This window comes from Schistocerca cancellata, chromosome 2 (genome assembly GCF_023864275.1).
Source record: "Schistocerca cancellata isolate TAMUIC-IGC-003103 chromosome 2, iqSchCanc2.1, whole genome shotgun sequence".
Classification (NCBI taxonomy): domain Eukaryota; kingdom Metazoa; phylum Arthropoda; class Insecta; order Orthoptera; family Acrididae; genus Schistocerca; species Schistocerca cancellata.
The window spans coordinates 1,013,133,447-1,013,156,714 of record NC_064627.1 but is presented as its reverse complement, the minus strand read 5'-3'; the positions used below and the strand labels follow the sequence as shown (position 1 = coordinate 1,013,156,714).

The following is a 23,268-nucleotide window of genomic DNA, read 5'->3' as shown; positions in this document are numbered from 1 at the left end:
GGGGATGAAATGATGATGAATACTGCAACACAACACCCAGTCCCTGAGCGGAGAAAATCTCTGACCCAGCCGGGAATCGATCCCGTGCCCTTAGGATTGACATTCTGTCGTGCTGACCCCTCAGCTACTGGGGGCGGACATGTTTGTGATAAGACTGTTAGATGCAAGAAAAAGCAATCGACACTCTTTGTGTACATATTAAGGTAGCACACATAAAAATATTTGCACTTATACCCGTTACAATCTGTATCTCCTATTGTCCTACTGCTTCTTCTAGAGGTTTCCACATATTCTTTTCTTTGCCAATCCTGTGAACTTCCTCATTTCTTATCACTCTACAAAATTTTCAGCATCCTTCTGTAACGCTACATTTGCAACATTTCTATTCTTCCTTTTTCCTGCCTTTCAACATTCCTTGATTCACTTGCTTACCATGTTGTGCTACAGACGAACATTCTTAGAAATTTCTTCCTCGAATTAATACCCATGTTTGATACTAGTAGTCTTCTTTTAGCCAGGTATATCCTTGTTGCCTATACTGGTCTGTTTCTTATACCCTTACTTCGTTCGACATGGCTCCATGGCACCACAATTTTACTTTGATGAACGTCTTTTCTACGTCGACAAGTCCTATAAAGGTTTCTTCATTTTTTTATGTCTGTGCAGATCGTACAAGTACTATAATCAGTCGGAATTTCAGTTATCTTCTGAGAATTTTCTGAATTTTTTTGAAACTGAGAAAATCTCGCTATTTTTGCTAAATTAATAATAGTGTTGTTCAGCCTTCTGCCTGCTTAACAAGGCACAATTTAATGCATATCAGATGCTCCATTGACAAATCAGTGACGTGAGATCCACACTGTTGCAACGATTCAGTTACTGCAAATATTCAATTAGGCCTTTAAGAAAGAAGATTTCTTAGACACAATCATCACTATTACAATTTTCAACACTACCGAACACATAGTGGCAGTATTTTCCAGAAAAACACCAGTCAGAAAGTCCCACGTCAAGACAACCGATATTTACGTCAGCTGTGGTAGTAAGCAACCACACAGTGAGACCACAAACAGCGCATACTGGTCATTTTCAAGTGGGACTTTCTTAATGATGTCTTTCGGGAAAATTTAGTCGTTATGTATTTAGAAGGCCCGATGACGAAGTGTATCTTCGAAACCGGTTGCCAATAAATTGATAATGAAATTACAGCTGACGGTTATGTTGAAAATTGTAATATTCGTTTTGGTTGTGGTCCTCTTCTCCTAGCCGACCAGGGTGGCCGAGCGGTTGTAGGCGCTACAATCTGGAACCGCGCGGCCGCTACGGTCGCAGGTTCGAATCCTGCCTCGGGCATGGATGTGTGTGATGTCCTTCGGTTAGTTTGGTTTAAGTAGTTCTAAGTTCTAGGGGAGATGACCTCAGAAGTTAAGTACCATAGTGCTCAGAGCCATTTGAACCTCTTCTCCTACGTAACAAGGATGGACATACCGAAATTCCATCATGGCTGGTTATAAAACTTGCATAGTCCACCATACACTTGCAACTAATGGATAATTAATAAAGCACTAAATGATATTTGTCTTATGCCGAAATTCCATCATGGCTGGTTATAAAACTAACCCCATACCGTGGTCCAGCATCGCAACTGGCAGAGGAAGGTCCACTTGGAGCAAAGGAGACAAAGTCGATCTGGCGAATGATTAGGGTGCTGAGAAACAGTTAAACACTATTACAGCTAATGCATTTCCGTAGCATTATATGCATTGTAAATTGGCAGTTTATTCTGAAATTGATTGGTAGTGCTCCTCTGATTAGAGGTAGAAGAATTTGAGGTTTAATGGACTATTATTGCTCGAAAAGCGAGGGGTTCCAAGTCAGTACTTTCTACGGTAGGACACCTGTCACATCGATAAAGCGTGGATGAACAGACAAGCCAGACGCGGGAAAAGACAATTTTCATGACAGTTTCTTTTGAAGTTGAAGTATTGAATTTGTGTTCGGGGTGTGTGTGGCGCTACTTTATTGATACCTGAATAACACTATTTTTACCGTGGAGGGCACTATTTATTACAACTTACAGATCGAATTTTCGTCTTTTAAGTCACAGTTAAGTGATTAGAGATGTTTAAATTATTTGAAACTGACCTAAAAGTCAAAATTTCTATTGTGGAAATTTTAGTAAATAGTGCATTTCATGACGAAAATGTCGTCGATCAAAAAATTGAAAGAGACTGCGGACCCAAAACAAATATCAGTTAGTTCTTTGTTAATTATCCACCAAACTACTGGGGAGATGATTTTCTCATACTAAAAATAATCTCTTATTCTGAAAAACATACAACTCACAGAAAAGCAGAAACTTTACTTTCTTTACAAAAGTCCTACAAGGCAATGCTTTTCCAATTTTGTAAAATTTGGAAATTTGTGGTAGGGTCTTATAGGACCAAACTACTTAGGTCATCGGTCCCTAAGTCGGCACACTACTTAATCTAACTTAAACTAACTTACGCTATGGACAACACACACACTCATGCCGGAGGGAGGACTCGAACCTCCGACGGGGGGAGTCGCACGGACCATGACATGACGCCTCAGACCGCGCGGCTTTTCAATTTTCCAAACCGCAATTAATTAAACTGAAATGACCTAAACTGAGGTGGGGCGATGGGCTGTTCTGTTGCAATAATCGCTAACATTATCAGTACACGCCAGTAAAAATCATTATCTTAAAAACATATCCAAAATGCAAATCCATTCCCATAAATTCTGCGTCTGTAAGTCCTGCCATCGGGTTAATAATTCCTGCCAATTTTCTTCAGCAAAATCCTCCTCCAGTATGGACTACGCTAAAAGTTCTGCCAGCTTACCCCATGTCAAAAAAATGTTTGAAATGTCTCTGAGCACTGTGGGACTTACATCTGAGGTCACCAGTCCCCTAGACTTAGAACTACTTAAACCTAACTAACCTAAGGACATCACACACATCCAGGATTCGAACCTGCGACCGTTGCAGCAGCGCGGTTCCAGACTGAAGCGCCTAGAACCGCTCGGCCACAGCGGCCGGCTACCCCATGTCCAGTACTCGACTACTCTCCGCTCTACAAGTGAACGAAAGGCACACGAGTTCAGAGACACTATTTTCACTGCCGTAGGTCGACTAGTCCAGATGTTAAGCGCGACTGCTTCGCTCTCGTAACATGAAATTTCCACTCATTCTAAAACTATGCGCAAATAAATGTCCAGTCCGCCTTTCAACTTATTCCTACAAGAACCAATTCACTCACTGTTATTTAGTTATTCATTCTCCACAATTATAGCCGATTATCCGTAACTCTGACGTAGGCCAGACGACTCATGTTTTTGTGACTATTAAAAATTTCACACACAATATATATATATATATATATATATATATATATATATATATAAACAATTACACACATTTATATATATATATATATATATATATATATATATATATATATACATATGGGGTTAGGTTTTATATATATATATATATATATATATATATATATATATATGTGTGTGTGTGTGTGTATGTGTGTGTTTGTGTGTGTGTGTGTGTGTGTGTGCGTGTGTGTGTGTGTGCGTGTGTGTAATTTTTGAATATATATATATATATATATATATATATATATATATATATATATATAAAATAGAACGGCAGCACTACAAAAAAGCTAATATCACAAGAAAGAAACAAGGAGGGAAAACTACTGTCTACCACGACGAAGCTACTGTAGACCCCATAACCAACTACCCAACTACTTGTTATAGTGTTCATATTAATGAGTAAAATCGGTACACTTCTGTTTATATCCATTTATTAGGTTGTTTCCGCTACTGGGCCCACCAAAAAACTAGCCTTTCCGTTGCAACAATCGGTAACGCGATTCACTGTAACGTCTTAGAATCTACATTTCCCCAACCTTTGCTCCAGTGCGTTGGATTACACTGCAGTAGAGTGTTTCACTGTGCTCTGCAGCTATTGGCACCCCTTTCCAGGTCGAGCTGAAGGAGAAGGAGGAGGAGGTGCTGGCGGCCGCCCCCGTGCCCCTGCCGCTGGCCTACGCCGTGCCGGCGGTGCCCGCCGCCCCCAAGGCCAAGGTGCACCAGCTGGAGGCGGTGGACGCCGCCGTGCCCGCCGCCACCCGCAAGCTGGAGGTCAAAGAGAAGGAGGCGGAGCTGGTGCCCCTGCTGCCGCTGCCCGCCGCGCGCTTCGTCGTGCTTTGAGCGCGCCTCGCACTCAGCCCCACCTGCTAACCACATCACAGCCACCCACCACTCCCTCAGAGGCCTCCGCGACCACCGACCCAGTCACGACGTCATCGGCGACAGCTCGGAACCCGACTGACCCAACTCTGCGTCTCAGTGGACCAGATCTGGACGGCCGGTTGCACTGTTCGTGGATGAGCTGCAGTACACCTTCTGGCTTCTTCAGAAGCTTCTGCGGCCATCGCTCCATTCACAACGTTACTGGTGACGCTCGAAACCCGACAGACCCAGCTCTGCATACCGGTGTACCAGATCTGGACGACTGGTTGCGGCGCACACAGACGAACTCGACTAGCCCCGAGCTATAACACACCTTTTGCTGATCTCGCCAGAAGATACAGCCGGAAAACGTTCCGGAACACGACACACGTCGAGTGAAAGTTCTCAGTTGTGTATCAGTTATGAACTGGCATCTGACTTGGGAAAACTAAATATCATCACTTCATTACTTTGACAAGACTGTTTACTAACCCTGGAAGAAAAATTGCTATTTCGTTTGTTGCGTTCGATATTTAAGCTTTCCCATAAATACTTCTGGGAATTCGTCGGTTGTCGAGGAAGTTTCTGAATTGACAATAAAGCATCTCATTTTTAATTACGTGTCCATTGTTTTTTTCAAATTCCTGTATCACCTAGATCACACCACCTTCATTATAATAACAAAGTACCTTCTAAATAAACACTGTTATACGACAGAAACTGATGTATCTACGCTTACTGTGCGGGCTTTCATAAAAGAATGAGATGATGTGGTGTAGGTGGCCCTCAACTACGTAACCTCCGCCCGCATCTCGTGGTCGTGCGGTAGCGTTCTCGCTTCCCACGCCCGGGCTCCCGGGTTCGATTCCCGGCGGGGTCAGGGATTTTCTCTGCCTCGTGATTGCTGGGTGTTGTGTGCTGTCCTTAGGTTAGTTAGGTTTAAGTAGTTCTAAGTTCTAGGGGACTTATGACCACAGCAGTTGAGTCCCATAGTGCTCAGAGCCATTTGAACCATTTTTTTACGTAACCTCCGACTCAGTGTTGTAATATTGACAGTTTTGGCTCTGAGCACTATGCGACTTAACTACTGAAACCATCAGTCGGCTAGTTTCAATGTCTAGTGGCTGGGATACGTAGTTGCCGCTTTACAAGCCAAATACTGCTGAGTCTACAGTATACAATATGAATATGCACATGAATCGAATGGTCGAAGGTTGCTATCACTCGGCAATTGCAAATTTTGAACGTGACATACACATTTATAAACGAAAGATTGCGATTAAATAAAATTTGCAGGTACTATTTTAACGACTTTAAATGATGAGTACGATAGCAGAAGTACTTTTGAGACTGCCGTACATTTCTGCAAAAAACTTATTGGTGTCGATGGTCCAGCAATTAAATAAAATATAATTTGAATAACAGGGAAACAATAGATTCGTACTTCACGTAGTTGGTTATGAACAACAACATAGATCACGAGATATTCACTTCTGAACGCAGACTACGACTTCACTGCAGAAGCCACGGAAATCACACAAGAGCACAGGTCGGCACTCCGAAATATTTCTATTCCTCCGCGACCACCCGCAAACTCCTCTACTGTCCAAGTCCTTCCTGTGTGCTGTGTCGACCCTCAGAACTGCCGCCCTGCTCAGGACTACCCATTTCCAGTCTGGAAACGATGCTGCCATCCAGTCTCCCCGTTCACGAGCGCTGTGATTGGCTAGCTCGCTCGCGCCATGTCTTCAAACCAACGCACCCACACACATATTTGAGCACATACGAAATACTGGATTTGCATTTAAATACTTGAAATTAAATAAATTCCTACGGCTGGACCATAAACACGCTCTAACACACATTACTAAATACATCATCATCATCATCATCATTATCATCATCATCATTTAAGACTGATTATGCCTTTCAGCGTTCAGTCTGGAGCATAGCCCCCCTTATACAGTTCCTCCATGATCCCCTATTCAGTGCTAACATTGGTGCCTCTTCTGATGTTAAACCTATTACTTCAAAATCATTCTTAACCGAATCCAGGTACCTTCTCCTCGGTCTGCCCCGACTCCTCTTACCCTCTACTGCTGAATCCATGAGTCTCTTGGGTAACCTTGCTTCTCCCATGCGTGTAACATGACCCCACCATCTAAGCCCGTTCGCCCTAACTGCTACATCTATAGAGTTCATTCCCAGTTTTTCTTTGATTTCCTCATTGTGGACACCCTCCTGCCATTGTTCCCATCTACTAGTACCTGCAATCATCCTAGCTACTTTCATATCTGTAACCTCAACCTTGTTGATAAGGTAACCTGAATCCACCCAGCTTTCGCTCCCATACAACAAAGTTGGTCGAAAGATTGAACGGTGCACAGATAACTTAGTCTTGGTACTGACTTCCTTCTTGCAGAAGAGAGTAGATCGTAGCTGAGCGCTCACTGCATTAGCTTTGCTACACCTCGCTTCCAGTTCTTTCACTATGTTGTACTAAATACATAAACAATTAAATAAACATATATCAAAAGAAAAGAAGCAAAAGATAGGCCAGGAGCCTAATGCCTCTGTGCTTTCTAACACACAGTAAATATTTAACCAATTCCTCAAGAGTAGTATATATGGGATATAAACAAAGACATATAGCATGCTGCTACTGTTTTTTCGTGTAACTGTGGAGTACTTATGGCCTGACGCAATCATAGTAATTGGCCATTTTGACATCCAATAACTCATGTACCATTCAAGTTACATGCCTGTAATTCATACCAATATAGGTTTACACTAATAGCTTTCTAAAGACACGGCGATCGACAAAATCGGATGAAGCGTTTATATTTTGGAAATTCGTTGCTGGGTGTTACTTGTACAATTTACTGTCAGATATTAAACCTTAAACTAATAAAGATATTGAAAATCTGATTACACTATCAGAATCGTGGTCCAAATTATAGTAATGTACATGTTTCTTTTTGAGGTATCGTGATTCATCTGGCTACTATTAATTTCTGTATGAACTGTGAAATGTCTGCCATTAAGGTTTCACAAAGTCCGCCATCTTCTCCCGGCGCACAAGTCTCTTTCATCGACACAGCGTCACCAAGGAATTCCCAACCACGTGCTCAACGGACCACGCGCTGGGGCTCTCCCCATGCTCAGCTAACGTTCGGCACCGCATGGCTGCTGCCGGGTCGCGGCTTTGACGAGCATGCGGTGCAGCTGCCCCAACTCCGAACATAGAATATTTCCAGGGCGCCACAACTCACCCGTTACCTCACAAGTGGGAACACTACAGCTTCCCAGTCACACAAATTATTATCTCGGATTTTTTGTTGCAACATTTTTTCTTTGGGCTGTCTCCAATCTTATTCAATATGTACATTGAGCTAGCTGTGAAGGCAACTATGGGAAAAATTTTGAAAAGAAATTAATGTTTCAAGTTTGCCAGTATCATTGTAAATCCGTCGAAGATGGCTAAGAACTTGAAACAAGTCAAAGGATAAACATCAACGAAAGAAAAAAACAATGGTTATTGGGTGTATGCGAAACAAATCAGGCAATGCTGAGACTATTGCATTAGGAAACGGGACACTTAAAATAGTAGGTGACTTGTGTTAACTGGGTGCAGATGTAGCGGCTCTCTTTTCCAATAAGTATGAAATAAAGTTTAGATCCCGAGATGAAATTTTAAGATTACAGTTTTTATAATTAAACTTTCATTCTGATAAGCTGTAGCTATCAGAGGCCTGAAAAACAGTAAAATGTCCTGGAAATAGTAATTAACCAGCATAAAGATCATAACTGGAGCTCTAGAATATGCGTCTGACTAATAATGCTCCGCTACTAGTGGAAACGCTAAACCACAACTAATATGACCTCTTAAAAAAATAGAATAGACAATATCATAACTCCACAACTTAATTACTGATTAGAAACTCCACACTGCACTCAATAGAGAGTAAAGTAATCTCACTTTCATTTTGTTTTACTTCGTAAAACAATATTAAGAGCAAATAAAAAGATATATTACTACAAGCACTTCATATCGTAATATTGGTTGCTGTCATTAAACAGAAATTAATCAATATTAGCTGCAGTAATCCTAGAGTGGCGCACCAGTATACGCGTCAAACCAAAATAGATACAAATCTAAGTCTAACGAAAACATAATCCAAATGACATCTTATTTCTTTGCTGCAATGGCAGCTTGTGATGCCGCCTCTTTAAGTGATTATTCTCCGCCTTTATCACTTTCACATCATCCATGTATAGCATTCCCCAGAACTCAAAGCTGTCTGCTGGCTCGGAAGCTCTTTGATGACAGTATTGTGACATTAGTGTTACATATCGCTACGGTATGTTAACTCATTTTTGGCGCTGTTTCGTGGATATTTTGTTGTGAATGCTGAAACTGTGAATGCTGAAACTGTCCGCTTGAAACGTCCCCTTAGACCAATTTATACAAAACTGTGCTTAAACTGACACACAATATTTTTAGCGCAACGCAATCTGACTATCAAAGATCCCTGCAAAAGAATGGCCCTGAGTAACATTAAACTATACCTTTCAGAAATCACTTACCTCACAAAAATCTTCGTTACTCGAACTACTGCAATACAGCGAGCGCCACTACTGCCAGCTAAATAAAAGATTCAAACTACGGAAGGCACTAACTACTGATAGAGATAGTTAGCAAATGAAAGATATTAATAGAGAACAAACAATGTATTTACCTTAATATCATCACAAGTCATAATATATGTAATTTCAAAACTCCGCCATCTCTCTCCTCACATCCACCACTGCTGGCGGTTCACCTGTAACTGCGCAACGCTACGCGCTGTTCACATCCAGCTATAGCAGTTCATGACAACAATGGCAGACAACAATGCAAACTAGCCACAGGCTGCACACAGCACAGCCAGTGATTTTCATACAGAGCGCTACGTGGCATTACCAATATAAAAAGGTAAACAGCCTACTTACACGCTTTGACAGCTTTGCGCCCTCCATGTTGGGGTCACGTGTCTCTGGAAACATATCTATGGCCTATGTTCTTGGCAGAAGGCAGTCTGTGGGTCTTATTAGGGGAAGAACGCCTTTTCATGGCATAAGGTCAGTTTTTGCGGAAGATGGATAGCAACCCGCTCTGCGACTTTTGAAAGCCGGGCTGACGCTTGCACAATCCTATGGTCAGTTACAGCAGCGGACACCCTACAGTCCCCAAAGAATAAATGAGGACATTTTAGGCTTTCTGCATGAACACCCAAAGAGCAAGACTCCAGGGCAACATCTGACCGGCGTTGGAGAGTCAATTGCGTCCGCTCTAAAACTCTGATTCAGCCAATAGGACTGTTTCGTTCTAGACTTTGTTCTTGGAACGTAAGGCTGACCAACCAAGGAGAGACTGCATTGGCCTAGTACCAACTTCGTCTTTAAAAATGTGGGTCTCGTATACAAAAGAAGGGAAGTTACCTGCGCTTTCCCCAGCTTTTTCATGAATTATCAACTGTTCTCAGCCGACACGTTGGAACGGCAGAGAGTCTTCCCCTCCAGGTAATGGTTCTGGAAATGGGGAGTTGGCAACGAGCAGGAAAGAGAAAAAATGGCAGCTATCACCTGGAGAAGTAATTTTGAGGTGTTGTCAGCATACTTCGCTATTCTTGTGTTGCTGATTTGATTTACTGTAAACTGTAATTTTTGATTCTTTAACTCTGAATACGCGCGCTGCACAGATAAGTAACTTGTTGCTTTGTTCTTCGTACAGTCTTCCTCGTAAATGTTAGTGCCTCCCACAGTTTAGCGCCATTCGGGAGTTTAGCTGGATATTTAGATAACTTTGTTCTCTCTCAGTTTGTTGTTACTTTCATGAAACATATAGAACAAATAAACTCCTGCTATACTCAGACTTGACTTAAACTTTAAGATCTTTTCATTTGTCGTAGAACTTTTTCAGATTAGGAGAACCATGAAAAACAAATATAACCCGTTGTATACCAAACTGCTTAACTCCACTGTGCTGGCGTTACCCTTGTGCACAGTGGCCAAATTAAAGGATAATGTACAGGGTTATTACAAATGATTGAAGCGATTTCACAGCTCTACAATAACTTTATTATTTGAGATATTTTCAAAATGCTTTGCACACACATACAAAAACTCAAAAGGTTTTATAGGCATTCACAAATGTTCGATATGTGCCCCTTTAGTGATTCGGCAGACATCAAGCCGATAATCAAGTTCCTCCCACACTCGGCACAACATGTCCCCATCAACGAGTTCGAAAGCATCGTTGATGCGAGCTCGCAGTTCTGGCACGTTTCTTGGTAGAGGAGGTTTAAACACTGAATCTTTCACATAACCCCACACAAAGAAATCGCATGGGGTTAAGTCGGGAGAGCGTGGAGGCCATGACATGAATTGCTGATCATGATCTCCACCACGACCGATCCATCGGTTTTCCAATCTCCTGTTTAAGAAATGCCGAACATCATGATGGAAGTGCGGTGGAGCACCATCCTGTTGAAAGATGAAGTCGGCGCTGTCGGTCTCCAGTTGTGGCATGAGCCAATTTTCCGCGGGCTACGCGTGAAACTTGCCCGCACGCGTTCAATCGTTTCTTCGCTCACTGCAGGCCGACCCGTTGATTTCCCCTTACAAAGGCATCCAGAAGCTTTAAACTGCGCATACCATCGCCGAATGGAGTTAGCAGTTGGTGGATCTTTGTTGAACTTCGTCCTGAAGTGTCGTTGCACTGTTATGACTGACTGATGTGAGTGCATTTCAAGCACGACATATGCTTTCTCGGCTCCTGTCGCCGTTTTGTCTCACTGCGCTCTCGAGCGCTCTGACGGCAGAAACCTGAAGTGCGGCTTCAGCGGAACAAAACTTTATGAGTTTTTCTACGTATCTGTAGTGTGTCGTGACCATATGTCAATGAATGGAGCTACAGTGAATTTATGAAATCGCTTCCATCATTTTTAATAGCCCTGTACTTACTATTTTGTGAAAGCAACGAACATTGCAGTCGCGTTTCACTTGTCATTCTGTGAACCAACTAACATTGCACTCGCTCGTCTTGTAGTACTACGACTTGGTTTTATTACTGAGGGAGAGCTGAGTTTAATTACCCTACAGTATAAGTTGGTCATACACTGGCATTAATTCACAATATAACCAACAGAAAAGTAACTTTCATACGAAACAGATCTTTTTCGACGAACATAACCAAACATTTTTTCCAAGTTGCCACCCTTTCTCACTCAGGAACAATTCGAAATTAATAACCTCCCACGCTTATAATTGAAATTAATATTTTTACAGGGAACAAAATAACATATATAACTCGAACTTTACACAGATAATTTAAACGAGGAATAGAAAGCAAAGCATTTCTGAAAAAGAGAATTTATTTAACGCTGATTGTTGTTGTTCTGATATTTAGACCTAAGACTGGTTTGATGCAGCTCTCCATGCTACTCTATCCTGTGCCGGGTTCTTCATCTCCGAATAACTGCTGCAACCTATATCCTTCTGAATCTGCTTACTGTAGTCTTCTCTTGGTCTCCCTCTACGATTTTTACCCTCCATGCTTCTCTCCAATACTAAACTGGTGACCCCTTGATGTCTCAGAATGTATCCTGCCAACCGATCCCTTCTTTTGATCAAATTATGCCACAAATTTCTTGTCTTCCCAGTTCTATTCAGCACCTCCTCGTTAGATGCATGATCTACCCATCTAATCTTCAGCATTCTTCTGCAGCACTACATTCCAAAAGCTTCTGTTCACTTTTTGTCCAAACTGATTATCGTCCACTTTTCACTTCCATACATGACTACACTCCATACAAATACTATCAAAAAAGAGACCTTACATTTAAATAAATAATTAATGTCAACAAGTTTCTTCTTTTCAAAAATGCTTTTCTTGCCATCATCAGTCATTTGGCTGCCCAAATACGAAAACTCGTGTCGTTTCCTAATCTGATTCCCATAGCGTCACTTGATTCAATTCAACTAAATTCCATTATCCTTGTTTGCCTTTGTTGATGTTCAGCTTATCTGCTCCTTTCAACACACTGTCCATTCCGTTCAACTGTTCTTCGAAGTCGTTTGCTGTCTCTGACAGAAGAAAGACGCTATCGGCAAACCTCAAAGTTTTTATTTCTTCTCCATGGATTTTAATTCCTACTCCAATTTTTTCTTTTGTTTCCTTTACTGCTTGCTCAATATACGAGGGTTGGAACTTTAATAGTGGCAACTATTTGCTTTACAACTCGTACAAAATAGATACGTGTTTCAAAGTTTTACTGACCTTCAAAGTAGTCACCAGCATTGTGTATAACCCGTTGCCAGGGATGTGGAATTTGCAGGATACTCTTAGCAGTGCCAGTTGTGTTGACAGTTCGAGCTGCGCGGTCTATTGCCCGACGAATTTGTAGCCGTTCTGAAGCAAATGCCGTGAAGTGTTTCCTTCAATTTAGAAACAGAGTTGAACTTACGAGGGCTTAAATCAGTGGAGTGTAGCAGGTGGTGTAGCACTTAGCAGCCCCATCAGTTAAACAAATCAGAAAGTGTCATTAATTCTGTCTCTGTGCTGTTCATTTTTGGAACACAACCTACGGCCAGCTCAGAGACAGAAGTGATGACACTTTCCGCAGGACCTGACCATCGTTTTGCAGGACAATGCTAAAGCACGTACAGTGCAAGCTGTTACTGATTTGTTTGACTGACGGGGCTGCTAAGTGCTATACCACCTACTGCTCTCCCCTAAATTAAGCTCTCGTAAGTTCAACTCTGTTTCTAAATTGAAGGAAACACTTCACGGCATTCGATTCAGAACTGCTACAATTCGTCGGGCAATAGGCAGCGCCGCTCTAACTGTCGACTCAACTGGCACTGCTAAGAGTATCCTACGACTTCCACATCGCTGGCAATGGGTTTTACACAATTCTGGTGACTACTTTGAAGGTAAAACTTTGAAAGACGTATCTATTTTGTACGAGCTGTAAATCAATAGTTGCCACTATTAAAGATCCAACCCTCGTATAAATCGAATAACATCGGGGATAGGCTAGAAACCTGTCTCACTCCCTTCTCAATCACTGCTTCCCTTTCATGTCCCTCGATTCTTATAACTGCCATCAGGTTTCTGTACAAATTGTAAATAGCCTTTCGCTCCCTGTGTTTTACCTTTGCCACCTTCAGAATCTGAGAGTATTCCAGTCTACATTGTCAAAAGCTTTCTCTAAGTCTACAAATGCTAGGAACGTAGATTTGCCTTCCCTTAATCTATTTTCTAACATACGTCGTAGAGCCAGCATTGCCGCGTGTGTTCCAAAATTTCTACGAAATGCGAAGTGATCTTCCCCGAGATTGGCTTCTACCAGTTTCTGTAAAGAATTCGTGTTAGTATTTTGCAACCGTGACTTATTAAACTACTAGTTCGGTAATTTTCACACCTGACAAAATTTGCTTTCTTTGGGTTGGAATTATTACACCCTTCTTGAAGTATGAAGCTATTTCGCCTGTCTCATACATCCTGCTCACCATATGGAAGAGTTTGTTATGGCTGGCTCTCCCAAGGCTATCAGTAGTTCTAACGGAATGTTGTCCACTCCCGAGGCCTTGTTTCGACTTAGGTCTTTCAGTGCTCTATCAAATTCTTCACGCAGTATCATATCTCATATTTCGTCTTCATTTACGTCCTCTTCCATTTCCATAATATTGCCCTCAAGTACATCGCCCTTGTATAGACTCTCTATATACTCCTTCCACCTTTCTTCTCCCTAAACATAAATTCTTTCTCCAAATTTTTCTTTGGTCTATTTTATTGCTAGTTCAATGTACGTGAATGAATAACATCGGGGGTAGGCCACAACCCAGTCTCTCTCGCTTCTCAACCTATGCTTACCTTTCGTGCTCCTCAACTCTTATAACTGCCGTCTGGTTTCTATACATGTTGTAAATAGCCTTCCTCGCCCTGTATTTTACCGCTGCTAATTTCAGAACTTCAAAGAGAGTATTCCAGCCAGCACTCAAAAGTTTTCTCTAAGCCTACAAACGCTACAAACGTAGATTTGCCTTTCCTTAATCTATCTTCTATGAGAAGTCATAGCTCAGTATTGCTCCGTGTGTTTGGGAATCCAAGCTGATTTCCTCCGAAGTCGGCTTCTACCACTTTTTCCATTCTTCTGTAAAGAGTTCGTGTTAGTATTTTGCAACCATGACTTCTCAAACTGATAGGTCAGTAATTTTCACACCTGTCAGCAACTGCTTTCTTAGTAATTGGAATTATTATATTCTCCTTGAACTCTGACGGTGTTTCGTCTGTTTCATACATCTTGCACACTAGATGGAAGAGCTTTGTCGCTGCTCGCTCTCCCAAGGCTATCAGTAGTTCTGACGGAATATCGTCTACTCCCTGGGCCTTGTTCCGACTTAGATCTTTGAGAGCTCTATCAAATTCTTCTATCGATATCATATCTTCCATCTCATCCTCATCTGCGTCCATTTGCCTTTCTACAATCTTGCCTTCTACTTTATCTCCCTGTATAGACTCTCTATATACTCCTTCCACCTCTCAGCTTTCCCTTCTTTTGTTAATACTTGTTTCCCATGTGAGCTCTTGATTTTCATTCAGCTGCTTCTCCTTTCCCGAAAGGCCTCCTTAATTTTCCTGCAGGCGGTGTCTACATTTCACTTAGAGAAATATGCTTCTAAATCCTTACATTTGTCCTCTAGCCATTCCTGCTTAGTCATTTTGCACTTCCTGTCAATCTCATTTTCAAACACTTGTATTCCTTTTCACCTGCCTCATTTGGTGTATTTTTATATTTTCTCCTTTCATCAATTAAATTCAAAAATGGTTCAAATGGCTCTGAGCACTATGGGACTTAACTTCTGAAGTCATCAGTCCCCTACAACTTAGAACTACTTAAACCTAACTAACCTAAGGACATCACACACATCCATGCCCGAGGCAGGATCCGAACCTGCGAAATTAAATTCAATATCTTTTGTGTTACCCATGACTTTTTATTAGGCCTTCTCTTTTTAGCTATTTGATCATCTACTGCCTTCACTATTTCATCTCTTAAAACTACCCTTTCTTCTTCTACTGTATTGCTTTCCCCTGTTATAGTCAACCGTTGTGTAACACTCCCTCTGGAACTCTCTACAACCTGTCGTTCTTTCAGTTTATCCAGGTACCATCTCTTAAATTGCTTTTTTTGCTGTTTCTTCAGTTTTAATGTACAGTTCATAACCAAAAAATTGTGGTCAGAATTCACATTTGCTCCTGTAAGTGTCTTACAACCTTCTTTTATGATTCTTAAAGCAAGCGTTAGCGATAATTAAATCGTACTCTGCGCAAAATTGTACCAGGTGTCTTCCTCTTTCATTCATTTTCCCGAATCCATATTCACCTACTATTTTTCCTTTTCTTACTTTTCCTATTATCGAGTTCCAGTAAGCCATCACTAAAAAATTTTCGTCTCCTTTAACTATTCAATAATATATTTTATCTCAGCATACATTTCTTAAAATGTTCAAATATGTGTGAAATCCTAAGGGACCAAACTGCAGAGGTCATCGGTCCCTAGACTTAAACTAACTTATGCTAAGAACAACACACACACCCATGCCCGAGGGAGGACTCGAAACTCCGGCGGGAGGGGCCACGCAGTCCGTGACATGGCGCCTCAAACCGCACGGCCACTCCGCGCGGCATACATTTCTTCAATCTCCTCATCATGTGGGGAGCTAGTTGGCTTGTAAACTTGTACTACTGTGGTAGGCGTGGGCTTCGTGTCCACCTTGGCTACGATAACGCGCTCACAATGTTGTTCATAGTGGCTTGCCTGCAATACTATTTTCTTACATACTATTAAATCCACCCCTGCATTACGCCTACTTAATTTTGTATTTATAGTCCTGTATTCAGTTGACCAGAAGTCCTGTTTCTCCTGCCACCGAACTTCACCAATTCCCATTATATCTAACTTCAACCTGTCTATTTCCCTTTTTAAATTTTCTAACGTTCCTGCCAAATTAAGGGATGTAACATTCTGCTCCCCGATCCGTACAACGTTAGTTTTGTTTCTCCTGATGATGACATACTGCTCCAGAATAGATGACCCATGGGACGCCATCATCATTTAACTATACAATAGAGCTGCATGCTCTAAGGAAAAATTACGGCTGTAGTTTCCCCTTGCTTTCGGCCGTTCGCAGCATCAGCACAGTAATACCGTTTTGGTTGATTTAAAGGGCCAATTCAGTCAATAATCCAGACTGCTGCCCCTACAACGACTGAAAAGGCTGCTGCCCCTCTTCAGGAACCACACGTTTGTTTGGCCACTCAACAGATACCCCTCCGTCGTGGTTGCACCTACGGTACGGCTATCTGTATCGTTGAGGCATGTAAGTTACCCCATCGACGGCATAGGTCCATGATTCAAGGATCTCGATTATAAATTTAAATGTTAGTAAGCTTGTATGAAGAACTGCAGAGAAGAGAGTAGAAGCTTTTGAAATGTGATACCAAAAATAATGATGAAGACTGGATGGGTAGATCGTATAATTAATAAGGGAGAAAATAATTTATCGCGTAACTTGAATAAAGGAAGCGATAGGTAGCGTCCTGAAGCATCATGGAATCGTCAGTAACAGAAGAAAGTGTGAATGGGGGAGAAGGGGGCGTGTAAAATTGTAGAAGGAGACCAAAGCTTCGCCACAGGAAGGAACAGATTCAAATGGATGTAGGCTGCGCTAGTTATGCAGAGATGAAGCGTCTTGTGCAGGACAGACGTGTGGAGAGATGCATCAAACCAGTCTTTGAACTAAACATCAAAACAAAAACAGTGTTTAATTACGATGCATTGTGCTCCATGTGTCAGTTAAGACTGTAGCCTCAGAAGAGGGTTTTTATGTCCATCTTTGTGACTCATGGCCGTTCACTTGTGTAATAAAATGAAAAACCTGCAGCTGTTCTTTCGAAGTTATTTTATTGTATAGTAGCCAATTTCGGTGACTCAGTACAGCATCTTCAGGCCTTAACTGGCGCTGAGGGAGTGAACTCCAGTCTCCAGTCGTATACACAATCCCATCAGTGGCCATCTATGAACTGGATTCCGCAGAATACAGTAAAAGAGATGTTTTATCTGCAACCACCAACTACCAACTCTGTGAAACTTACGCTGCTGAAAATCTGACCGCCACGAACTCGTCAGTAACGAACACGAAAAGGGAACGCCGAGTTGACACGTCAGTCGCCTAAGCGCATCGACTCCAAGCCATAAGCTCTCTCTTGCACTGACGCCTGTTTAGAGCCTAACTCCTTTGTAGACTGGGTCCCAAATGACAAGGTTACATTTCTGGCTCCTGCTAAGGCTGGCTGTCTTGCAAATCATTCTGGGCGCTACGACTGTGTTACTTGTTATTTTTGTACAACCTTCCTGCTACAAATGTTACCACCGCGACCATGGTACTGGTCTTACTTGTACTGAAACTGCAGTTCCTTTGATGGTCGCAATTGCATCTTACTACATCGGTAAAGATAGCGAAGTTCTGCAAACTGGTGCTCCACTCCCACTGACTGTAAATGATGAAAAGTGCCAGGTCATCCACATGAACACTAAAGGGAATCAGCTGAATTTCGGTTACACAAAAAAAGCGCACAAATCTAAATGTTGTCAACTCTACATACCGAAGGATTACAACCAAGAAAAATTTCAGCTAGAACGATCACATAGAAAATTATGTGAGGAAGGCGAGCCGCAGAACACGTAGAGGATGCAACAAATACACTAAAGAGAATGCCTACCCTACGTTTGTCCGTCCTCTGCTAGAGTATTGCTGGGCGTTATGGGGTCCTTACCAGATACGATTGACGGAGGACATCGAAAAACTCCAAAGAAAGGCTACTCTTTTTGTATTGTTACGAAATACGGGAGAGAGTGTAGCGGGTAAGATTCGCGAATTGAGGTGGCGATCATTATAACAAAGGTGTTTTTCGTTGCGACGAAAACTTTCCACAAAATATCAGTCTCCAAATTTCTCCCTCGAATACGACAATATTTTGTTGAAAGGCACGTTCTTGGGAAGAAATGGTCGTAGAAATAAAATAACAGAAATCAAATTAGAGCTCACTCGGAAAGATTTAAGCGTTGGTCTTTCCCGCACAGTGTTCTGGTGTGGAACGGTAGAGAAACAGCATGAAAGTGATTCGATGAACCCTCTGTCACGCAGTTAAGCCTGAATCGCAGAGTAGTGATATAGATGTAGATGTAGATTTGACACAGAGAAGTGAAAGGCGAGACGTCGGTCCTTGATCAGGTACTGTTGACTGAAATGGATTGGTGCTACACTGGACTCCGATATTCAGGGTCAGGCAGACTGTGAAAACCTTCCCACTACTTCATACTTTAGCCTTTGGGTCCAAAAGAGAATATGATCCCAGCTGTATGCCCTGAAATGTTATCCCTTTATGTAGAATGTAACTCAATGTGTGACTTTTGAAATTTTCCTTGCATATTTCTTCTTCCAGAAATTTTCGGTTTTGCAGCCAGACCCCATCAACGTTCTGCCACGATATTTCGGCCCAGAGACGTCCGGACATCCTCAGGTGAATAGACGAAATACTGAAGAGACCTGTTTTTTTTCCTTTATTGATTTTCGATCCTCCCCCGCCCCCCCCCCCCCCCCCCCCACCAGGGGAGAGGCGGGCTGACAGCAGCTTAATACGCTGCTCTACAGCCGAGAGAGAAGTTAAACAAATAATGGTGAGAGAACAAACAATATAAAAAGGCAATGAAATGGTGACTTTGTTAATAACAGTAAAATGTCGAAAGTTGCAGAACTTAAAATACAAAAACATGGCGTTGACGATGCGGATGAAGACACACAGGAAGGAGACATGCACAATAAAAAACACGGCGACAGTCTGGTTTCTGTTCACATGAGATAAAAACGACAACCAGCGACAGTATGGTGGCTGTTTGCAACACTGACAGGGGACGCACAACACTGAACACTCACTTAAAACAGCGCCGTAGAGGCGACAGGGCAGCAGATGGGGGGGGGGGGGGGGGATGACCGATGAAAGGGATAAAGGGGTGGGAGGAAAGGAAAAAAAGAGGGGAGCCGATGGAGGGAGGGGACATAGAAAAAAAAGGGGGGGCTGGGTGGACGCGAGAAGGAGTGGGAAAGGCTGTGGAGGGGAGAGCAAAAGGACTCAGGGTAAAGAAGGGAGGCAGAGAGAGGGTAGGTGGGAAAAAACCAGGATGGAAGGGGGGAGTGGGAGCCCGGGAAAAAGACAGAGGAAAGGAGGGATAGGTGAGGATCAGAGTTGATAGGAGGGATAAAAGGAGGAGAGAGGGCATCATCTGGGAGGGGGAGTCGACAGAAGCCACCTTGGGAAAGGAGAGGAAGGGTGTAGAGGTGGAGGGTAGGGGGGACACAATGGTGAAGGCGGGGTTGGAGAGGAGAGGAGTAACCAGGGGATGACGAGGATCAAGGCTGCAGGAGGTGAAGAGACCCGATGCAATCATGGTATTTATAGTGAATTCTGCACATGCGAATCATACTGGCAGTTTATGGCACATGCTTTAGGAGGTGACATGCACAAGGCAGCAAAGTTGTGTGTGCTGCCCTCAGTGGTGAAGTAAGAACAAACTAATCGCTAAGTATCGACTGAGCATGTCGATTCCGTAGTGGCCACAAAATTTTAATAATTGGATTCCAATTTTTATCCAGCTGAAGGCGTTATCACAATTCATTAAATTATCAGCACGATGTATTTCCACGGACTCTTTAATTACAGAATCCCAGAAGCTGGAAACCGATGCTTAAATTTTAGTATTATTGTATTCCATTGAACGTCTCATGGAAACGCAATGTTCTGGGACTGCTGATTTTCAAGGTTGACGCAGACGGGTGTTTCTTTCGTGTTCTACACATCGTTCCTGGAACTTTCGTGTCGTCTGACGTTGGTTGTTTGGGGGAAGGAGACCAGACAGCGTGGTCATCGGTCTCATCGGATTAGGGAAGGATGGGGAAGGATGTCGGCCGTGCCCTTTCAGAGGAACCATCCCGGCATTTGCCTGGAGTGATTTAGGGAAATCACGGAAAACCTAAATCAGGTTGGCCGGACGCGGGATTGAACCGTCGTCCTCCCGAATACGAGTCCAGTGTCTAACCACTGCGCCACCTCGCTCGGTTCGTCTGACGTATATATGCAGAGCCACACTCAAAGGGAATTTCATAACCACCCGCCTTCCTCAATTGTAAATCGTCTTTAATGGATCCGTTTAAGGCCCTGCTCTTTGCTGGTGGATGGAAGATGAGATTAATATTATTCTTCCTAAGCTATCTGCCTATTTTAGAAGACACGTTCCCGGCATATGGAAGGAACGCAGTTGATTTATAATTATCAGTCTCCTCAGAGTGTTGCTTCTTGTTATAATAATTGTGCATGGCCTGTCGTATTTGACGCGAAGTATAGCTATTCTCTTTCAAAACCTCCTCCAGATGCATTCGATATTACACGCGCCCGACGAATTAAAGTACTAAGAACACCGGCGGTTTGTCTGGGGTGATAGCAGCTGGACTGCTGAAGATATAGATCTGTATGTGTGCGTTTTCTGTACACCGAATGTCCCAAAGACGTGTCATTGTTACGGCGTACTAACTCGTCTAGAAAGGGTAAAGTCCCATGTTTCTCAATCTCCACAGTAAACTTGATGTTTTCATGTAATTTTTCCAGTTCTTGTCTGCCATGGGGCCATACAGCGGAAGTATCATCCGAGCTGCTCAGCTTAACGATTGATAAAATCCTTGGAATTACGTATATGGTGGCAGTACTTGCCCACATACGGCTTGAGTATGGAGGCCGCTTTGCAGTTGAATAAGTAGAAGCACCAATATTACTCACTATCAATCGTAGTGGAACGCCATCCTTGTGAATCTTGAGCAGCCCATACAGTCTTGGTGGAATAGCATTGTGTGGTGTCAGCCTCTTGATAACTTGTTCAGGTAAAGAAACGTCAATCAGAAGAGTAGCAGTTTTTATGGATATACGACTCGTTGGGTCCTTATCGATTTTGCGGTACATAGAATCACTTAGTTGATTATATATCTTATCGTTTGTAGGCTTTCCTTGTCAAAAAGACTGTAGCTTTACCCTTATCATCAGGGAGTACGACCGTACCAATATCTTCACGGAGTTTGCGAAGAGCAGCTGTTTCCGCTGTAGAGATGTTACTCTGTTGCGGCGCACATTTCAGTAAAGGTACGAAACGATTCCCTACGAACTTCGACTGCAAAATCCACGGGAAGAGGTCTAATATCCTCCTCAATAGAACTGATGAAATCCATTAAAGAAGGTGAAGAAGGTGTAGGAGCAATGCTTATACCTTTCGCAAGCACTGACAACGTCGCATCGTCAAACGATTTCTCAGTGAGATTCACAACGGATCGTTCAGAAGGGGCTTTACGTGTTGCGAGACGATTAAACTTAGTCCTCTGTCTGTTTGTACTATTCCTGTGGGCCCAGTCTGCCTTGGCCCAAGTTGCACCATCAATCCAATCCCAGCTAATGGAGGAGCATCTTGCTGCCATCTTCTGATGTAAATAAAATAAAAAAAATGGAATACAATAATACCAAAATTTTAGCACCAGTTTCCAACTTCTGGCCTCTGTAATTAAATAATCAGTGGAAATATGTCTTGTTGATAATTTAATGAATCGTGATAACGGCCTTCAGCTGGATTCCAATCCAATTATTAAAATCATGCGGTTACAACGGAATCGACATGATCAGTCGATACTTAGCGATTAGTTTGTTCTTACTTCACCACTGAGGGCAGCACACACAACTTGGCTGCCTCCTGCATGTCACTTCCTAAAGCATGCTCCGTAAACTGTGTAACGTCTCTTAGCAAAAGACATATTATGTAATAAAGAGAAAGCATTATGTGTCATCTTTTGTTCTTGTATAGAATTATGTACTGTTTTTTTTATTTAGATAATACCTGTGTCGGCGAGTACTGAAACCGCCACAGACGATACTTATTAAATATCAAACAAAGATGAGAATATGTGACTAGTATAAATAGTACAGAACGAACATTAATTTATCTGTCGTCTTCTTGTAGTTACGTGAGTAGGAAGAGCCTGTGACGTTATATTGTACGCTTGCGTAGCATTCTTTTGTCAAGATTGTGAGAGGGACGCCATTAGACATAGCTTTGGAAAGGTGTGTAATAACTTGATTTGTTTAAATGTTTTGAATAGAGTTACTTAGTGAAACCTTGCATTATGATTTGTAATAAGCTTGCTCGGTATTTTATCCCATCCCTTTAAGACATTTTCAGTTATTTAAATACTATTCGTGAGGCAGAGCTCCGCTACTAACGAACGAGCCGCTGCCGTGGCGCATTCAAACTGCATTAAATGAAACCAATCATACCGCAAAGAATCGGGCAGGTAATAGCGAACTATAATTTTTTCTTTCAGCTTTCGGAATTGCAGAGCAGAGCAGCAGATTTTATGATGTGTTTTACAGGTTGACGCGGGCTGCTGATAATACTAACAGTGCAAAAAGATAATTTACCTTCATAACATAAAAGAAATCTTGCTGTGCGTAGTTCTGGTCTGGCAAACCTTATAGTAAAAACATCTTTTTCTATGACAATAGTCTCATGTTCTCGTGTTAGTCGTGGTACTTATTGGTGTTTTACTGTTAACAAAAATCCACTGCAAAATTTTGATGTTGAACAATCATTGCGTACTGTAACATCAGTATTGATAACGAAGTAATTTTCATTAACCTTTTCAATAACTGTAAAGTAAGGAAGATATGTTGAGCTTTATGGCGAGTTACAGTAACGAAAAAATGTTCCTTTAATAGAAAGCCAGATCCAGAACAATAAGAACATAATCTATTTTGTTTTGTTGAAAATTAAAGATCCAAAGAAAGCCACAGCA

General features: G+C 42.2%; 1 protein-coding gene and 1 long non-coding RNA gene across 2 annotated transcripts in view; one reads left to right on the top strand and one right to left on the bottom strand.

The window, feature by feature from the left end:
• Positions 1–4,389, top strand: part of LOC126162987 (translation initiation factor IF-2-like) — a 41,565-nt gene extending 37,176 nt beyond the window's left edge. Inside the window, exon 5 of the mRNA XM_049919844.1 lies at positions 4,027–4,389. Coding sequence (XP_049775801.1) covers positions 4,027–4,254 — 228 coding nt within the window. The 3' untranslated portion in view covers positions 4,255–4,389. The remainder of the gene's footprint in view (positions 1–4,026) is intronic.
• Positions 4,390–4,666: 277 nt separating this feature from the next.
• LOC126162990 (uncharacterized) lies at positions 4,667–6,180 on the bottom strand. The gene is made up of 2 exons (XR_007535143.1): positions 5,304–6,180; positions 4,667–5,074 (listed from the first exon to the last, which is right to left on the bottom strand). It is a non-coding gene; the product is annotated as an uncharacterized LOC126162990 (long non-coding RNA).
• Positions 6,181–23,268: the final 17,088 nt, after the last annotated feature.